This window comes from Lichenostomus cassidix, chromosome 4 (genome assembly GCF_008360975.1).
Source record: "Lichenostomus cassidix isolate B80296 chromosome 4, HeHo_3.0, whole genome shotgun sequence".
NCBI classification, from domain to species: domain Eukaryota; kingdom Metazoa; phylum Chordata; class Aves; order Passeriformes; family Meliphagidae; genus Lichenostomus; species Lichenostomus cassidix.
In genome coordinates, this window is record NC_139484.1 from 63,535 (window position 1) to 82,269 (window position 18,735).

General features: G+C 39.8%; 1 protein-coding gene across 4 annotated transcripts in view; it reads right to left on the reverse strand.

The window, feature by feature from the left end:
• Positions 1 to 3,036: 3,036 nt before the first annotated feature.
• MGAT4D (MGAT4 family member D) overlaps positions 3,037 to 18,735 on the reverse strand; it is a 38,654-nt gene continuing 22,955 nt past the window's right edge. For 3 of the 4 annotated variants that reach the window (XM_085057482.1, XM_085057481.1, XM_085057483.1), the window contains 8 exons: positions 15,836 to 15,947; positions 15,155 to 15,285; positions 7,342 to 7,449; positions 6,299 to 6,492; positions 4,911 to 4,989; positions 4,722 to 4,800; positions 4,314 to 4,426; positions 3,037 to 3,786 (listed from right to left, as the gene is read on the reverse strand). In XM_085057482.1, the coding sequence (XP_084913608.1) occupies positions 3,760 to 3,786; positions 4,314 to 4,426; positions 4,722 to 4,800; positions 4,911 to 4,989; positions 6,299 to 6,492; positions 7,342 to 7,449; positions 15,155 to 15,285; positions 15,836 to 15,947 (843 nt within the window). In that variant the 3' untranslated portion in view covers positions 3,037 to 3,759. Of the gene's footprint in view, positions 3,787 to 4,313; positions 4,427 to 4,721; positions 4,801 to 4,910; positions 5,098 to 6,298; positions 6,493 to 7,341; positions 7,450 to 15,154; positions 15,286 to 15,835; positions 15,948 to 18,735 lie in introns of those variants that run through there. The other variant, XR_014851452.1, reaches the window with a different exon arrangement.

Sequence of the window (18,735 nt, forward strand, 5' to 3'; positions counted from 1 at the left end):
CGCCATTGCTCATCCCCATCGCCATTGCCCATCCCCATCGCCCATCGCCCATCCCCATCGCCCATCGCCCATCGCCATTGCCCATCGCCATCACCCATCCCCATCGCCCATTCCCATCCCCATCGCCATTGCCCATCCCCATCACCATTGCCCATCCCCATCGCCATTATCCATCCCCATCGCCCATCGCCATCACCCATCCTCATCGCCCATCCCCATCCCCATCCCTATCCCCATCGCCATCGCCCATCGCCATTGTCCATCCCCATCCCCCATCGCCCATCCCCATCGCCCATCCCCATCGCCCATCGCCATTGTCCATCCCCATCCTCCATTGCCCATCCCCATCCCCATCGCCCATCACCCATCCCCATCCCCATCGCCCATCGCCCATCGCCCATCCCCATCCCCATCGCCCATCCCCATCCCCATCGCCCATCGCCCATCGCCATCGCCCATCCCCATCGCCATTGCCCATCGCCATTGCCCATCGCCCATCGCCCGTCCCCATCACCCATCACCATTGCCCATCGCCCATCGCCCATCCCCATTGCCCATCACCATTGCCCATCGCCATCGCCCATCCCCATCACCCATCGCCATCGACCATCGCTCATCGCCATCGCCCATCCCCATCCCCATCGCCCATCGCCCTGTCCCACACACATGCTGCCAGGGATCGGCCAGGAAAAAGAATTTTCCAACACCTGTAACCTCAAATTAACAAAACCCATTGTTACAATTGGATGCTCAGTCTAACACTCCAATATACGTACCGTGAAGCAGAGCAAAAAAAATATTTTAAATAGGTCACTAAAGCCAAGTTCATATCTGGCTTTTGTACTGAAGAGAGATGTTGGCATGCCCCTTTCAAAAGTCCCTCAAAAGATTTAAGACGAGAATGGAGGCATCATTCTGGGAAATGAATAATTGTGCTCCATTGAAAATCAAAATGGGTTGAACAAAACATTATTAATATTGAAATATTGAAAATCATATGCTTCCTAACTAATTTTTAATTAGTTGTTTTAATTAATTGTAAGCAATTCCCACTTTTAGCCAGCACTAGTTAAGTTTCTTCACAGCCTCTTGTTACTACTGTGACCATTAAATCATTGAAACCTTAAGTTTGCTAAAACTAACCTGATGAGCTTTAATAAACAGAGCCAAAGGGAACTGAAGATTGGACAACTGGGATCTGAAATTTGTGGCCCTTCAAGGATATTGAAGTAACCAGAAGATAGGGGATTAACACCTGAGAAGTTGGGGACTCCCCATCTGAGAGAAAGACAAGAAAAGGACTGAAGAATATGGACCAAATTAGCATGAAGAGCAAGAAATTAATAACCAATAGTGGGCAGAATACTAATTAATTAAGAGAATTATGTACCTGGGAACCAATGAGCATTAATTCATTTGTTTGCTAAAAACATGTAAATAAGTGAAAAGGTTTTTTATCTGTGCCAGCATGGAGGCTGAAACCTTGTCAGCCACACACACCTCTTGGCCAAGAATAAAGTAATGCCTTACTCCCTAACAATAACAAGACAAGTGTTTAGGGAGTCTTATTTTTCCCAATGTTTTTGGAGGATTTTGGTAACAGAACTAGCTTGAAAATTGTGCTTTCTTACCACACAGGCACTTAACCTGATTAAGTATGTGTACAATGAGCCTGAGGTAGACAGTATTTTTGAGACTTATGTTTTAAACCACATGAACGTACTGAAGTAAAATTTCCCACTGAGTAAGCCTGCTGATCTGGTTAGCAACAGGAAACTTTTTGGAGGGTTTTTTTCACTAAGGGTTTACCACCTTTGGTCACGTAAGTTACAATCACAATGCCTAGACTTCAAAACCAGTCACCCGTAATTCCCTGGACCTCCAGACTACGCAAGAAACCTCTGCACTTGCAAAAGCACGGGGAAGAATTAATGGTTCTTGCAAAGAATTAACTATTTACAATGTCAACTAAAACCCCATTTACATCACAGTGATGGGAAGGGTTTTCTGTGATTGCAACAGTTATGTAAAATATGTAAAAACAGAAACAGTGAATGGAGCACCGAGCTGGCAGCACAGAATGAAAAATTGCTTTTTTTTTTTTTTAAAGTCCAGTCCTAATACAATTTCAGGTATTCTGGTGAGGTTTTTGAAAGTATGCTTCAACAATTAGAGTGAAATCTGATTTCACTGTGAAAAGAAGATATTTTGGGAGCAAATTTTATTACCTTAGTATAGTCTGTGTTTTCACTGATTTAATAATTGCCCTGGAATTTCCTCCTTAGGGACACTGCCCTGTAACAAGTGAGTGTAAGGCACCCTGAATGCAAACACTACTCCCAAAAGTGAAGCTATTGCAGTGATAGCAATGGCAAAATAAGGTTTTATGTTTTCACTGTAAGTGCTGATGGATAAAGTGTCCCCCAGTGTATCTCTACGCATGCTGGATTACTGCACTAATTCTTAACTGGCTTTAAACTCCTAACCTAATGAAGGCTGCAATATTTGGTCTAAGAAATATATGCACATGTAGGTATGAATATTTATCTACATGCATATATATATAGCACCACAGTATATAAACAGTCCTGTAAATAATAATCTAAATAAATAGTGTAAAATAAACAATAATCCTCTAAGTAATATTATCAAGCTACCATTAGAGCTGGTCTTTACAAAACCACTCTTCTGAACTGTTTTAATGTAAAAAAATGAACTTCATCTCATTCTAAATGAAAAACACTCTGGCATTAAGAATACAATTCTACAATAATGTAACCCATTCAGTACAAATCCACGCATTGCAGTACATTCCTGCTGTCAGGATGCAATGCCTGTGCAGGGGAATGAGGGCGCAGTTGTGCTTCAAGTGCTGAGGAAGTGAAACTGAATTCTGCACATTAACAGGTAGATGTCCAAGATGGATTGTCATTTCCCAAAAGCTTTTCAAATGAGACTACAGTGGTTTACTTTTTATTTTCGAATTTATGTTGAATTTTGACCTGTGACAAGGATTGAAGTATCAGTACACACTGATTATCTAATTATAGGATCCAAAATTTTATTTAAATAGATTTTCTTTCTACAAAAATATAGTTACAGATAATACCCTTATTATTTCCTGTAATTCATTCAATGCACAATTCACTGAGAAGTTTTACAATCTTCTAAACAGTACCTGTTTAAGTTTCAAGTTATTCAGATGGTAACTTGTAGGCACTTCTCATTTAAAAAAATAACTTATGCTACATTAAGGCTGAAACACACTTATATTGAGATCCATTTTCATAACGTTAAGTAGTTCCTGTGAGCTACTTTAAATACTTGAAATTAATATTGACAACTTTTCCTTCCATTTTAATTTCCCTACAAAACTGACCAGTATTTTTAATGGAGTTGAAAAACTGTGTCCTTAATGTTTTTCAAAAATGCCTGTATTTTTATTTCTGGTGAAACTTTTTATATCTTTATGCTTTAGTCCCTGAGGCAGGCTGTAATGTCTTATCAATTGCTTATAATAGTATCTATTTAATGTTGCCAAGCTAAGGTGAGATTTTTATGTATGACATATTACTCAAGAACATTTAATTGAAATTTCTAATATAATTGTGTTCTTTATATCTTTTCATATAAAGACCTGAGAGCTATTAATAATGGTATTAATAATTAAATGGGTTTGGAATTGATCTTTTTACCCAGTCCTTTTTTTTTGTTGCAGTCAGCCTTGTTTTCAAACAATACATCAAAAATGTATTTTTTTCAGTTTTCAGATGTCTTGATGAGTACCTGGAAAAAAAAAAACCTATTATTTTCTAAAGTCTGCAGAAGCTTTGCCTAAGACTTTAGTTTTTCCCTTTCTCCAGCTATGGCTGGGGTTTAAGGCTGCAGTAATTCTCTTCACCAACTTCTGCTGAGCATTTTCTATTTATGGACTCACTGACATTGAAACACCTGAGAAAAACCTGGAAGAATTAAAAAAGCACATGTTCATCTGAAAATGTTGACATAATGTAGTTAATATCCAAGATTGTGACTAAAAAAAGCTTTGTTTGCCAAAACCCAAATCCTAGCAACTACACTTACAGCGCTGCAAAACTGGAGAATCATCCCATTTTAGCATTTTCAGCACTTTCAATGAAGTAAATTTAATCTCTCCTGAAAATAATTAATACAATTCTCCACTTGTGTGAGTTTTTCCACACAAAATTACATTAAAAATTAAATAAAATTATTGATTATACATATTACATTATTGGAATAACCAAAACTCATTTCATAATGAATAGCAAAAATGCTTTTATTGACATGCTTACCTCACTCAGTATTGCCCAGACAGGAGAATCAGAACTGATTGATAAACGAATAGCCTGTATTCTTCCTATTGACTGATTGATGCTGCCTTCTGCAATCCCATTTTCAAAAGCCCCTGAATAAAAAATAAAACAAGACCCATATGAACATTTATTAGAATGAAACACACTTCCAAGTGCACTTGTGAATAAGCTCTATATTAGAAACTATAAATTAAATCCAGGAATACATTAGGGGAAAAAAATCTTTTGGAAAAGACTCATGGGTTGAAATGATGACAAGGAGAGATCAGTCACAAATTACTGTCATGGGCAAGCCAGACTTGACTGGGGAAAAAAAATTTACTATTCGTATCAGAGTAGGGTAATGAGAAAGAAACCCAAATTTTGCAGTGACAATAAACAATTTACCTATTTTTAAATATCCGTCTTTGGTTGCTGGGTAGTTAAATTTGCTTCCATTATCAACCAGTTCTTTTCTTAGCATTTTCTGTAAAAAAACCCCAAACAATAACATTTCCAGAAGTGTTTTTTAGGGTATGACATTCTATGCTGGATATCATTCTGAAAATGAAATACAGTTGGAAATGAGAAACTTACATCAGCTGGCAACACTTCCACAGTAGTGTTAAACAGTTTATCACCAGGGTGTTCCATGTTTCCACTTCTGAACAAGTACCTGTAGGTATATTATTTCCAGGTATTTTATACTTTGGAAGTGTTCTAACGTAATCCTTTCCAGTTTTGAAGGAAAGTTTCAGATATCTTTTCTTTATACATTTTTGAGCTATAAGGAACAGAAATAGGCCTTGAAACTATAAGCCAAACCATAATAGAGCATTTTTATTTTAAACAGGACAAACATTTAAACCATCTTTCTCTGGAGCCACAAGTGCAAGTGTTTCCCCTTTTTAGTGCTCAAGTTCCAAATAAATTAACTTCCCATGTTTAAATGGCCAAGGAAGATCTGCCCTCTGATCTGTTCTTGAAATTGTAAGACTGAAGTAGGATGGGCTTCTGGAAGGCAAATGGTAGCAAAAATTTCTGTTTCTACTAGACTACTAGACATGACAGGAGAATTCCCCTTTTTTATCAATACTGATCAATTCAGGTGCTTCTAAACAACTTCCTTTATAGCCAATAAGCAAGAGCATTGACAAAACAAGAATCCAAGCAAAAACATTTGAAAGTAAAAATCTCTGTTTGGTTTTAAATTGCTGGCATTAAGAGTTCTTAGGGTTTGAGATCCAAAAAGAACTAAGAGAATTTAAAGCATCAAACTCTCTTCTCTGGTATCAAATATTCAAGGCCTAAGACCATCAAATATTATAGGATCAACCATACGTTCTGACAGATTAGCAATGTGATGGGGCTGGGAACAGCTATTAGACCATATTATTAGCTTCATCCTTGTTATTTATATTTAATATTGTATTTATTTTATATATATATATATATTTCATCATTTTTAGCTTCATCCAGTGCAGCTTCCCAGTAACAGGAACATGCAAATCTACAGATGACCCAAGTTTCATAAAGCATAAACCAGTTAATTAACGCAGAACACCAGTGTTTATTATAACAACAGCCCCTCACTGCAGCTCACTAGGTGGAGATACAGACTTGACATCATGCAAACAGCATGTCAAACTACACAAATAAAGCTTTCACTGACTCCATTGATGAAATTCATCATTTAAAAACAAACTCCTTTGAGAAGTATCATGAGTGTAAAATATTTACCTGAAGAAATAAAAGGGAAAAAATGAAGAAGCTCACTAATTTCCTAGGAAGAAACTTATTTCAGGAGGGGAGTTCAAGAAGAAGAGCAGATAAATAGCAAAACATGGATTTTTTTGTCAGTACCAAGGTTTATGAGAACAGCTGAGTACTAAAAATTTCTAACAGACTCAATCATTTCCAATTATATGGAATATATTCCAATGGATATATGTAGGCTTCCATGTTCGATATAATGTAATACTTACTTTTCAACTTTTAGTGGATGTAAAAATGTGAACCTGATGTAGTCACCTGTCACTGGAGCTGAAGCCCAAAAACAGTCTTGTCCTTTATAAACTTTTTCCAAGGTGTATTGCTGGTATATTCTTAGGCTTGTATCCACTTTTGCAGGCGGATTATTATGTGCTTTATGTAACTGACTTTTTCCAAAATCTTTATCCTGTTGGATATAAAGAAATGTAATTTTGCACATACAATGGGGAAAAAGTGAATTGATATCTGTAATTATCACGGGAAGCTATTCCAGAAAATAATTACCTCAGTGTCAAAAGACATACAATCTATTCTTAATAGATATAGAATATTCATTTCAGTGTAATCACTGGGAGTCAATGTTAAAATTTGTAGACTGAGCTGATTATTTCTTATTTGCCAAGATTTAAAAATAAAATCTCCACAGGAGGCAATTTCCTAGCTGCGGAGGATGTAGGATGCCTTCTGCCAGAACATGTGATGCTGGTCTCTGCTAAAAGCTATATGAATCTTTAGTCTGATCCAACTGAGAAATCTTGTCACTAGTCTAGGTGGCACCATCAGGAGATTCCTGAAGTCTGGTGCATCATTGCTCTTGTCCTTATCATGTATGTGGTTTGCCCTCCAAACTCTCCCCAAAAATCCATGGCAATCACATTAGGCACACCAATACTACCAGTATACCTTCTTAATTGTCCCTCATATTGGGATTGTGAACTCCTCAGCCAAAACAAACCCTCATGGCTTTGTTTGCATGGAGTAGAGCATCTGAAAACTTATGTTGTGAAGAGTGTTCCTACACCCCATGAAATGCTGTTGTTCAGAAGAGAGGTTCAAAGGTGTTTGTACAGGAGCTGTGTGCCCCATCTGCAGTTTAGATGCCAGATCAATATTCTTTACCAAATCTGTAAAACAACATGCTTGGATGTGGAAATACCATCCAATGCCAAAGATGTGGTCTGTGAAACTCATTTGAGAAACTAATCAGAACACAAGCATATAATTTAAAAATACGGCATTAATTTCTTATTCTTACTTTCAAATTCTGTGTCTTCCCAGCCAACGATGAATGAACTCCCATATGCTGAAAGAGAGATGGTTTAGCACGGATACGTATCTTTGACTTTTCCTTTTCACAGTGTGTCTGGAAAGAAAGTAAAAGGGAGTAAAGGATTATTTAAACCGAGGAAAGACAAACTACATTCCATTAGGCAATTTCATTATGTAGTTGAGGGTAGGTGTCCTGATTTTTTATCCATATTTAAATGAGTAATCCTTAAATTAACAGTCACCTTTTGTCACATAAACTGTTTCTAGACCAAAACTCATAATTCCACTAATGCTGTTATATAGATTTGAAGGCTCAACCACCAGTAATTCAGGGATTTCTGCACACTATTCCATGAATCACATCTCTGAGTGACAAAAATGGACTCAAATCTGAAAGTGATTGATTTCTTAGCTGTTTCTGGCAAATTTTGTTTCAACTCTTAGCCTTGCCATATCATTCTAATTAAAGTATTTTGACCAAAACTGACCTTCTTAAGGTAGATACTGGTTACATTTCAATCTTTATAGTTTTGCTTCTTTCTGTTGTGTTTGGGAGGCTTTTAATGGACTATAAGTTATGGATCTTTTATCATATAATTAGATAAAGCCCTTAAATACTGTATTTCCACCACAATTTTCCAGTTTACTACACTTGTGACATGACACATACCAAGGAATTAAATAACTGTAATTGGTACTAATTTTAGAGTTTCTTGATTTTTGAATGATAGCAAACCACTTATTTAAATGTGATTTTTTTTTTCTGTGTCTATATAGTATCATCGTTTGATACAATGACACAAACATGCCACAGTGATTAATAAGACAATGAAGCATAATGGCACGGAACAGAGCAAAGAGCTAAAATGAGACTCCCGGGGTTGTACTCTTGGTGCTGCCACAGAGATATTATATGAGTTTGGAAGATCATTTAACTTTTCTGTATCTTGGGTCTCATACCTTAAAATTTGCGAGGATAATGTGCTTACCTTTTCTGTCAAGTGCTTTCAGTGTTATAAAAGAAAAATGTTACATTAACTAAATCAATTCCTTCTAAACCACTCAGCTGGCTTAAAACCACCAAAACTCATGAGGAATTTATCGTTTCCACAGCAGTACTAATTAAAAGTTCAAAACTACCTGGAAAGCTATAAAAAACCCCTAAATATTTTTATTTTTGTCCGCAGCAGATGTTCAGCAAAACAATGTAAAACCACAATACATTGTGTGCAAATTGATTTACTGGCAGCTATTGCTTTGAAAGGCACACTATACTACAGTAAAGAAGAAATCATTCAAAGAAAATCAATTTGTGATCTTTCTACTGACAGGGTTTGCAATTCATCCCCTGTAAAAATGCAGGCTCTGGAATGTCTTGTTTTATGCTGTGGCAACAGTATCAAAAGAGCTGCTCCTAGCAGCAGCTGAGAATAATCAGTGACACAGGGCAGGTGTGATCATTTCTGCATAGCTGAGATAAGGCTGCTTGTTGAGTCAGGGCTTTCACCCTTGCAGCCTGCTAGTCCCCACTGCACATGATGGACACAGATCACTGCTTATGATCACAGAAACACAGAATGGTTAGGTTCAAAGCGACCTGTAAAGATCATCTCATTCTGACACCCCTGCCACAGACAGGGACACCTTCCACTGGACCAGGTTGCTCAGAGCCTCATCCAGCCTGGTCAGGAACACTGAATGTGGCACCTACAGCTTTCCTGGGCAACTTGGCCAATGACTCACCATCCTCACCATAAAAAATGTTCTGCTTATATCCAATCTAAACATACCCTCTTTCAGTTTAGGACTGTTGCCCCTTGTTTTGTGACAACAGGTAAAAAGACTGTCTTCGTCTTTCCTCTAAGCCCCCTTTGGACACAGGAAGGTGCTATACGGTCTCCCCAGGAGCTTTCTTTTCTTTAATCTGAACAGCTCTGACTCCTTCAGCTTGTCTATGGCCCTCTGATAATTTCTGTGGCCTCTACACCTGCTCTAACAGGTCCATGGCTTTTTTTTTATTGAGGACCCCAGCAGTGGATGATGGTTCACAGGACGTAAGTATCACGAGGTTTCTTAACGATGGAGAGATCTGATGGCTCTGATCATCACAAACTGTCTTTTCCAACTTGGTGAGCAGATGCAGCTGAACCTTGATATGTTAATAGTTAGACCAGGCTGAAAACTTGGACAAGGTTGAGAAGTGGGCCTGTGGGAATCTCATGAGGTCTAACAAGATCAAGTACAAGGTACTGCACCTAGATCAGAGCAACCCCTGGAGTCACTGCAGGCTGCGGATGAGCAGATGGAGAGCAGCTCTGCCCAGAGGGACTTGGGGGTGCTGCTGGAGGAGAGGCTGGACATGACCCAGCAATGTTAACTCACAGCCCAGAGAGCCAAACGTGTCCTGAGCTCATCCAGAGCCACAAGGGCAGCAAGGGAGGGAGGGAGGGAGGGAGAGAGGAGATTCTGCCCCTGTGCTCTGCTCTGCTGAGACTCCACCTGCAGTGCTCATCAGCTCTGGGCTCCCAGCACAGGAGGGACAGGGAGCTGTAGGAGTGAGCCCAGGGGAGGCTGCAAAGATGGGCAGAGCTGGAGCACCTCTCCTGTGAGGAAAGGCTGAGAGAACTGAGATTGTTCAGCCTGGAGAAGAGAAGGTTTTGGGGTGATCTAACTGCAGCCTTCCAGTACTGGAAGGGAGCCTGCAAGGAAGAGAGAGACTTTTTACTAGAGCCTGGAGTGACAGGACAGGAAGAAATGGATTCCAGCTAAAAGAGAGCAGGCTTAGATTAGATATTAGGAGGAAGTTCTTTCCTGTGAGGCTGGTGAGGCACTGGCACAGGTTGCCCAGAGAAGCTGTGGATGTTCCATCCCTGCAGATGTTCAAGGCCAGGCTGGATGGAGCTCTGAGCAACCTGGTGTCCCTGCCCATGGCAGGGGGGTGGAACAAGATGATCTTTAAGGTCCCTTCCAACCCAGACAATTCTATGATTCTATGTAAACAGATGCCAAACATCCATCACCACATGATGACACAAAAAAAACCAACAAACAGGTGCCCTGCTGACCCTCCTGTGAAGCATAGTGTGTGATCACTTTGTGACACTCTTACTTGCTTGGAAAGGAGAAAGTATGAGGAGTTGTCAGCATGCTTTCTCTGGTGCCTATAGGAAAGTTCAGTGCTTTAACCTGTCAAACAGAGAAGGTACAGCAGCTGGGATCCCCAGCCTTCTCCCAGTCTCCATTTTCTGCATTCCCACGAACAGTCCCAGCAGGTCATGCCACTGGTCACTCCCACCCAAGGGCCATGTGAGACTGACTTGTCTCAGTAGGTTTTTAACATTACGACGAGAGGGAACTCACGGCAGTCTCAATATGAGATATAGAGTAAGCTCCATTTTATTTCACCAAACGAGAAACTTATATACTGTTACTGAAGTTACTAATTATAGCTACACACACACCTGCAGTCTGTTCTCACACACTCCGGGATCTTCCCGGTGACTCCCTTTTTCTTTCTCATAACACTTCTGACTCCCTATTCTTTCCCATGACATTCTTCCCACAGAACATTCTCAGGCAAACAAGCCACTGTAGCTTGTTAGGATTTTACTGAGGCCTGAGTATGCTGAGGCCCTGCTCAGGTATATTCAGTTAGCATAAGTTTTGCTGGAAAACTGCGTTTTCCAACAGTTCCCCCGTTTCGCTTGTGAGAACAGACGTTGTCTGTTATCAGATTAATTTGCTTTGCTATAAGTAATTCTTATTATTAGAATTGTTATAAATTTACTTAAGGAAATTTCACTAGTTATTTAGATATGTTGCCATGGTCTAGGAACTGTCGTTGCTGAAAACATTCACTTCACAGGTAAAGCTTGGAGAACCTTTTCCGGACAAGGACTCCAAGTTTACTTGGAAGAAGGTTTAGCTTTTATGAACTCAATTTGGCAAGTCAAAATTATTTGATCACATTTTGATGCAGAACACTTGGGACTCATGGCATGTTTCCCAGCCAGTTAGAACCAAAGCTTGGCCAGAGCTTAGGTGCTAAGTGGAAGGGTTTTCTTAGAACATCTTATAAACAAGCTTTGATTAATATCAATAAGGAGAGTGTCTTAACATGTTACTATTTTTGCAGATAACTATATAAGATAAGATGAATATTTGAAAACAGTGGACATTATCATTTGACTTTAACTAAGATAGATAAAACTGCAAAGCTTTTGTGAGCAATAATATAAACTAACAAATTTAAAACTTAAAATTAATATCACTGAAAATTAATAAGGCTTAATCTTAATAAATCTGATTTTAAACTAACAAATAGGACTTAACTATAATGGAATTTAAAATTGATATCACTTTAACAACTTAACTCTAACAAAATTTAAAACTTAACAGAATTTAAAATTAACATCACTTAATATTACTTAACAGAATTTTAACTTTAACAGAATTTACAACTTAATAGAATTTAAATTCACTATTACTTAACTTTAACAGAATCTATGTTTAACCAAAAGTACTTAACAGGTAGTTTAGACTATTTAGTATAACTTCACTCACAGATTTTCATTCACACATTAAAACTCTCAAGAAATCAAAATCACACTCTCATCAGTCACAGGCTTCATCTACACATTAAAGCATTTGACACACTCTCAGTAGGCCTACAATATTCACACATACACACAAACTCTATTTTTAAGCAATGCTTTAGCAAAATTTAACTTTCGTTCAAGGCTTTAGTATTCAAGGTGTTATTTTTTATCAGGATAATATCTTGTTACAATGCTTCTTTATTAGTAAAACGCTGGAAATAGGTTTTGGTCTCGGTGTCAGTGCAGCCAGGCTGAAGGAAGAGCCGATCTGCTCCATCTGCTTGAACATTTTCAGGGAGTTTCAGTTGCTGAGCTGCAGCAGGTGGTGAAGGCTTGCCAGGACAAGTGCTTACAGAAAAAGCCAAGCTCAGAGACAGTTCCCTGAAACTCTGGAAAAGCTGAAAAGTCCCAAAGTTACACTGGATCAGCCATAGCAAGGCTGTGCTGCTGGTTAACATGGGGCAATGGGTGTTTCACCCGGCAAAGCGAATAATTAGAGGTTTTGGAGAAAACAGCTGGAGAACGTGTTCAAAGATTTGTATCTGTAGCTGCAGAGCGCGGCGGGACCGCTGCCACCATGGGGAACGACATGGATGTGATTCCCGAGCGGGAGATGAAGGATCTCCAGTTCAGAGCACTGAAGAAGATTCGCATCTTTGAAACTCTTAAAAGTTCTCCATGACTACAAAAGAAACAACTCCATTCTGTATCAGACTGCTGTTTCTGCTGGCAACGCTGTTGGTTAGTTCTGGTTCGCTGCTGAAGCTGTCAATCATTTCCTCATCCTTGGGGAGGAGTAGAGTTTAGAGTCTCATCATAGACATCACAGCTGGGGCAGTGAAGGAGGCGTGGATGGCTCGTGGCTCCGCCCATTGGGGCACCCTCTGGGACCTCTGCTCTCGCCGTCATTCGGCCGGAAACCATGGCTGGAGCAACTTCCACCACAGGTCTCTCTTGGTGGCATTCAGGCGGCATGCGATGAAGGGTAGGGGCCGTTGCTGCTACTCGGTCACTGGTCACTTTCTGTTTGTTCTTTTTGTTTTTACAAGCTTCTGTGCTGTGAGTATCTCTGTTGCAGCGGGAACACCAAACTTTTCCGTTACAGTTCTTTCGTAGGTGTCTTTCACTCCCACATCGATAACATCGGGATGATTTCTGGTTACTCTGTTTCTTTACCCGCGATATTTGAGCTTTTTCTAACATTGTATTCAGTTGTTCTGGCAAAAGTTCAACAGTGACTCTCTCAAACAAAGCAGCTAAGATGTTTTTCGTTGTAAAATTGCCAAGCTCTGTGATATATTGAAACAGGAATAGCTTTTTCATCCAATTGAGTAACTTTGTACTCTCGGCTGTCGGCAGCGGCACGGAGCGCCCTCTTTCCCCCCCCCTCCCTGGCGGGGGGGGCTTCCCTGGCTGCGCTGCGGCTGCCGAAGTTTTACGCATATTAAAAGCGGCACAGTAACTCACAGGTTTTTCTCTGCTCCATGCGGCTGTTATGTCCTGTGCCGTGAGCCACGCAAGGTTTTGCTCCGTGGCATGTTTCTGTAAGCAGGCTACAACTTTACTCCATGGTTTGCCAAGCTTTCTTGCAATTATATCACAGTCCAAAAGTAAAGTAGCTCCATAATTCAACAACTCTCCTACATCGAATACTGTAATAGGATTTGTAAAAAATCCATAAGCTTGTCCTACCACCATCAGGCCCATTAAGTGTGATAGGCCACTTATACTGAGTCCGTGCTTTTCTAAAAAGCATAACAATAAAAATTGGGCTACCTCTGTTTCCATTATGGTCCAGCTGGTTTTCAGGGTCCTGGTCGCCGCCGTCCACATTCTGCTGGAGCTCGCGGTCGCCACAGTATGTGCAGTTCACCGAAGTGTAGCCCCCACGGTAGGCAGGTCCTATTCGGCCTGTGCCGCTGGATCTCCCCCGATTCGGGCGAAGATCTTGACACACCGTCGCTGCATGGCTTCGGCGCCTCTCCGTTCCTGCCGCTCTCAGAAGCAGGGTCGTAAAACTCCGCTGTTAATGTCCGTAGTCGTCGGTTCTAAATCCTGCTAACTCCGTATCACGTCGGGGTCACCATTTAACATTACGACGAGAGGGAACTCATGGCAGTCTCAATATGAGATATAGAGTAAGCTCCATTTTATTTCACCAAACGAGAAACTTATATACTGTTACTGAAGTTACTAATTATAGCTACACACACACCTGCAGTCTGTTCTCACACACTCCGGGATCTTCCCGGTGACTCCCTTTTTCTTTCTCATAACACTTCTGACTCCCTATTCTTTCCCATGACATTCTTCCCACAGAACATTCTCAGGCAAACAAGCCACTGTAGCTTGTTAGGATTTTACTGAGGCCTGAGTATGCTGAGGCCCTGCTCAGGTATATTCAGTTAAGTTTTGCTGGAAAACTGCGTTTTCCAACAGGTTTTTGCTACCCACAGCAATTGAAATTGCAAATGCAGAAGTGAAACTCATTAGAAACTTGTGGACACAACTCTGGTTTGGCTTGGTCAGAGCAGACTTCCACGAGCTGCCTGCCTGCCTTTCAGGAACACAGCTTCATTTTAGATATGAATCAGGTCTTAGAAGGTGGAACAGCCATTTAAAAAATAAAAGTAAAATGTTTCATCTATCGGATGGAAGTTGGCACACGTTAGAGCTGGAATGGGTGATGTCACATAATAGCATCTGGTTTTTATCCTGTTATCACAAGCAGGCAAGAACTTAAATTAGTTCCTTGAGGCTCATTCTTAACTCCCATGAGCTGGCCTAACCCACAGAGTAGGATTTAAAAGCTTGCTCCTATCTGTGTGAAGTGGGTAAGGACACTCTGCAGTGCATTACTAAGTGTAAAACCAGGGACCTTCTGCTATCTTCAGAAGTTACTTGTGCTACAGGGTAAAACTTCAAGCTTGCTTGTTCTGCTCCCCTTGATCTCCTGCTCTGCACAACTTCTGTCTGTCTCTTCTTGCTCCTTTATCAACACAAAAGTAACACGTGCAAATCCTGGAGCAGGGCTGCACTAGTGAAAACTCCTGAACCCTAAAACCCAAAAAGGAGCAGAAGCTCTGGTCAGTCCAAAGTAACTCCTGTTTGAGAGATTTATATTCCACTTTTTGAAAATAAATTTTGTCACTGAGACTGTTTGAATATTACTTATGTTCATAAATTCACAGTCATACTTACAGCATCCTTTTCTGGATTGCACACTTTAACCCAGAGCAGGTGGTCTAGAAGCCAGTCTATTGGCTTATCCTTATAGAACATGAGAAAAAATTCCACTATGAATGGCAAGTCTTCTGATTTAAACATTTTTCCTGAAAGCAAGACAGGAAGTTATGTTTTTATTTCTATGCAAAAATCCCCAGCTTTATGGTTAAAGGTAATTTATCTAAATAAATGCTTAAGTATCACACCAGCCTTACACACATAAATGTGATTCTGATATTTAATGAAAAATTCCACACAGATTCTGACTTTGGAGAGTTCCTGATCATCCAGCCCTATGACATGGGATGCATATTCTCCTCCAAAAAGGAAAGGATGCAATACTTTTTAAAATAGATTCTTCAAATTCCGTTCTTGAAAAGAAGACTACACATTAGAGGGGCACATAGTTCCCTGAGGTGGAACAATTTCCTTCTTACGGGAACTAAACTCTATATTCTATGCTGAGGACACTGTATTAAAAAGACAGTTTTAAAGAGAGCAAGAAGCAAAAGATTCCAGTGGGATGTTTCCTGAAGAACCAAGGAAGTTTTGATAAGCAGGTCCTTCCATGCTTTGAGATATAATTCTGAATGAGACCTTTTTGAACTACACAGCAGCACTGCATCCATTTGATCCTGCTGAGGTCTTAATACTTACCAATAAATCCAAGCTGGGAGAACTCAAGAACCATCCAGTCTTCAGACTGTTGAGCAGCAAAGCTTTTTATATTTCCAGTATAATCAGATTTGGCTATAATATCATCTTCCAGCTGGGGGGGGGGAAAAACCAACAGAGAAAAAGAGAAGGCAAGCAGTGATTTTATTGATTGCAGAGAGGGTGGTGACATTGCCACACACAAGAGCAAACTGTGCTGTGTTTGACTGCTGTAGTGCACGTACTGAAACTGTGCCAAACTACAGTGGATTGCTATTTAGCCTCTACATATATCTCTGGTTTAGTATCACTCAATAAGTAATTATCTATAGGAGTGACCATAACACCATGGGTGTTTCTCCCTTTTTTGATAGAGGACTCCCTACCTTAAAGAGATCTCACTTAGAAGAAAACATTAAGCAAAAAGAGGTTACAGAAGACAACAATAAACAGTTTGTACCCAGGTTGCATAAGCATTGATAAGCAACAGGAGCAAACTGTCTGAAAAGAAAGGTGTCTAAAGCAGATGGTTAAAAGCTCTGGTAGCTTGGGCAAACTTGGTCATTCGTACAAGATGTCTGAGAAGGACTGTGGATGATTACTGACATGCAAGTAGAAAGCAAGTTGTCCCAGGGAAAACTGGGTAATGGAGAAATGTGCTGTGTGAATCCCACTGAAGGACAGGAATATACAGAGCTTTTGATGAGTTGGAAAGCCTGGCACAGAGTACAGCAGTAGAGCCAGCTAAAGGGTACTTGGAAATAGAGACTGACATCCATCAAGGAAATGGGAAAGGCCTTGGCTGTATTTTTGCCTGGCTTTCAGGGAAGAAGTGGGCATCTGAAAAGCCAGAAGCTGTTGCGGCTACTAAAGCTGAGGATTATGAATCCAGACAAGGAGGTTGGAGGCAATGACACAAAGGATATAAATGTATTCCAGAAATAATTAAGGAGCAAGTAATTCACGGTTTGAATTAGCATGGGTGTGAAAACACAGGAAGAGGAGGCTAAGGCTTCAGGAAAATACTGCTGGGGTGTAGTGTAATCATACAGTAATTTATTCAAACTGCTGTACTTCACTGGCCCTTCTGCATGCCTGGTGGTGCTGGAATCTGCTTCACAAAGCTGAATTGCTTGAGAATTAATGCTTTGAGGAAAAAAAAAACCCAAACCAAAACATGATTTCCTGCTGGTTTTGTGTCTTCAACTGACTCAGCACAGAGTCATCATCAAGAGCTTGAGAGATCAGGCCCACAGATTGTAGCTGAATTTGGGCATCACTACAAGCGTAGGGCTGGCTGATGAGATATATGTTGGCAGCAGTGAACTCAGGAGGAAGCAGAATGAAGCTAGAAGGATGAGACTAAGAGATCTGTTTTGACCCTTTCAGCTTTTGCAGATGGTAAGATAAAAAATACACAGAGACAAACTCATCAAGATGAATACTTCTTAACAGATTCTGAGATCTGGGGATCGAGTTGAGTTGACAGTTATGCAGAAGAGAACAACAAGAAAAAACCCCAAAACATCAATTTACAAGAAATCTTACATAAAATTAAATGAGTTTAGAGGATTAGCCAGAAGCAAGATGTAAAGGGAGAAGAGCAAAGAATCAAAGAAGGTTTTAGAGAATCCTTAAAGAGTAATTGAGGGGCACCAAAAAAGGGAGGAAAAACACACTGGAGTATCTCAGACACCTAGGGAGGCCAGCATATCAAGAAACACCATAGAAAAGTATCCAAAAGCAGTGAAGATTAAAAGCACAGAGGCTGTGATGAAAAGGGACAAGGAATGTGGTTATGAACAGAAAGTAATTTTGAATAGTGATAAGTCTGAACTGGTCTTTCCTGAAGCTGACAGTGATTATTAGAGGATGTAGTTTGACATCCCATGTAGCACAGGCCATTAAAAGTTATTTATTTAACCCCACAATTTGTGTTCAACTAAAGCACATCTTCTTGGAGAACATCTGCCATTGCTTAGAGATTCAGTATGTTTTTCAGTATGTTATACAATATTTTATTATCCTGAATGTTTAATACTTTGCACACAAATTCGAATTTGAATTTTTTTTCTGCCTTCAGCTTACAAACGGTTGTTTTTTCATATGCTCTTATCTACCAAAGGAGGTTGTGCAGTGGCTGCACACAGCTGGGTCAGGAAGTTTAAGACATGAAATGTCTAATCCACTTGCCCTGTTGCCGTTGGAAGGACAGCAAAACACATGATCACTGCTAACTTCCCTTCACTCATCAGTACTTTTGAATGAAAAAATACACACACACAACAGCAAGACTATGAAAATTTCCTACATGATAGGTAACAAATGGGTTTCCATTCATTTTTCTTATGCAGGTTATCTGTCTCAGAAAAGTAAAAACAAAGTAGTAACAAAAAAGTGGAAGTATAAAATGAAAGTTTAGGCATCAGACAGGAAAGTGTCTTCCTTTCTGAATTATATTAGAGTATTTTTACATTTTGACTCACTGACAATGGATATGACGAGGCTGCGAAGCTCCTTTCAGGAGCTCTACTGAATTACAGGCCTGACCTAGAATCTAGCGAGGGGAAAAAAAGTCCATATAAAGACTCCTAATGAACTCACTGAGATATTGCTTAGACTTTAAATCCATTAGAGAAACACACTCAAGGATTTGTAATAATAGTGTACAGATAAGTGCTGCTGGCAATGTATATTACCCGCACATATATGTATATATATATATATATGTTATATATAAATACATAGATTCCCCAGCCTCCACATGAGTTGATTAAAAAAGCATAGCAGTAGTTCAGTTAATTTAGAACTTTATAACAAATTTTAATTAAAGAAACAAAAATATTTATTTAATGGTTTATTTGTGCTTCATCTCAGTGCTAATAGAAAACACTTAAAAACTA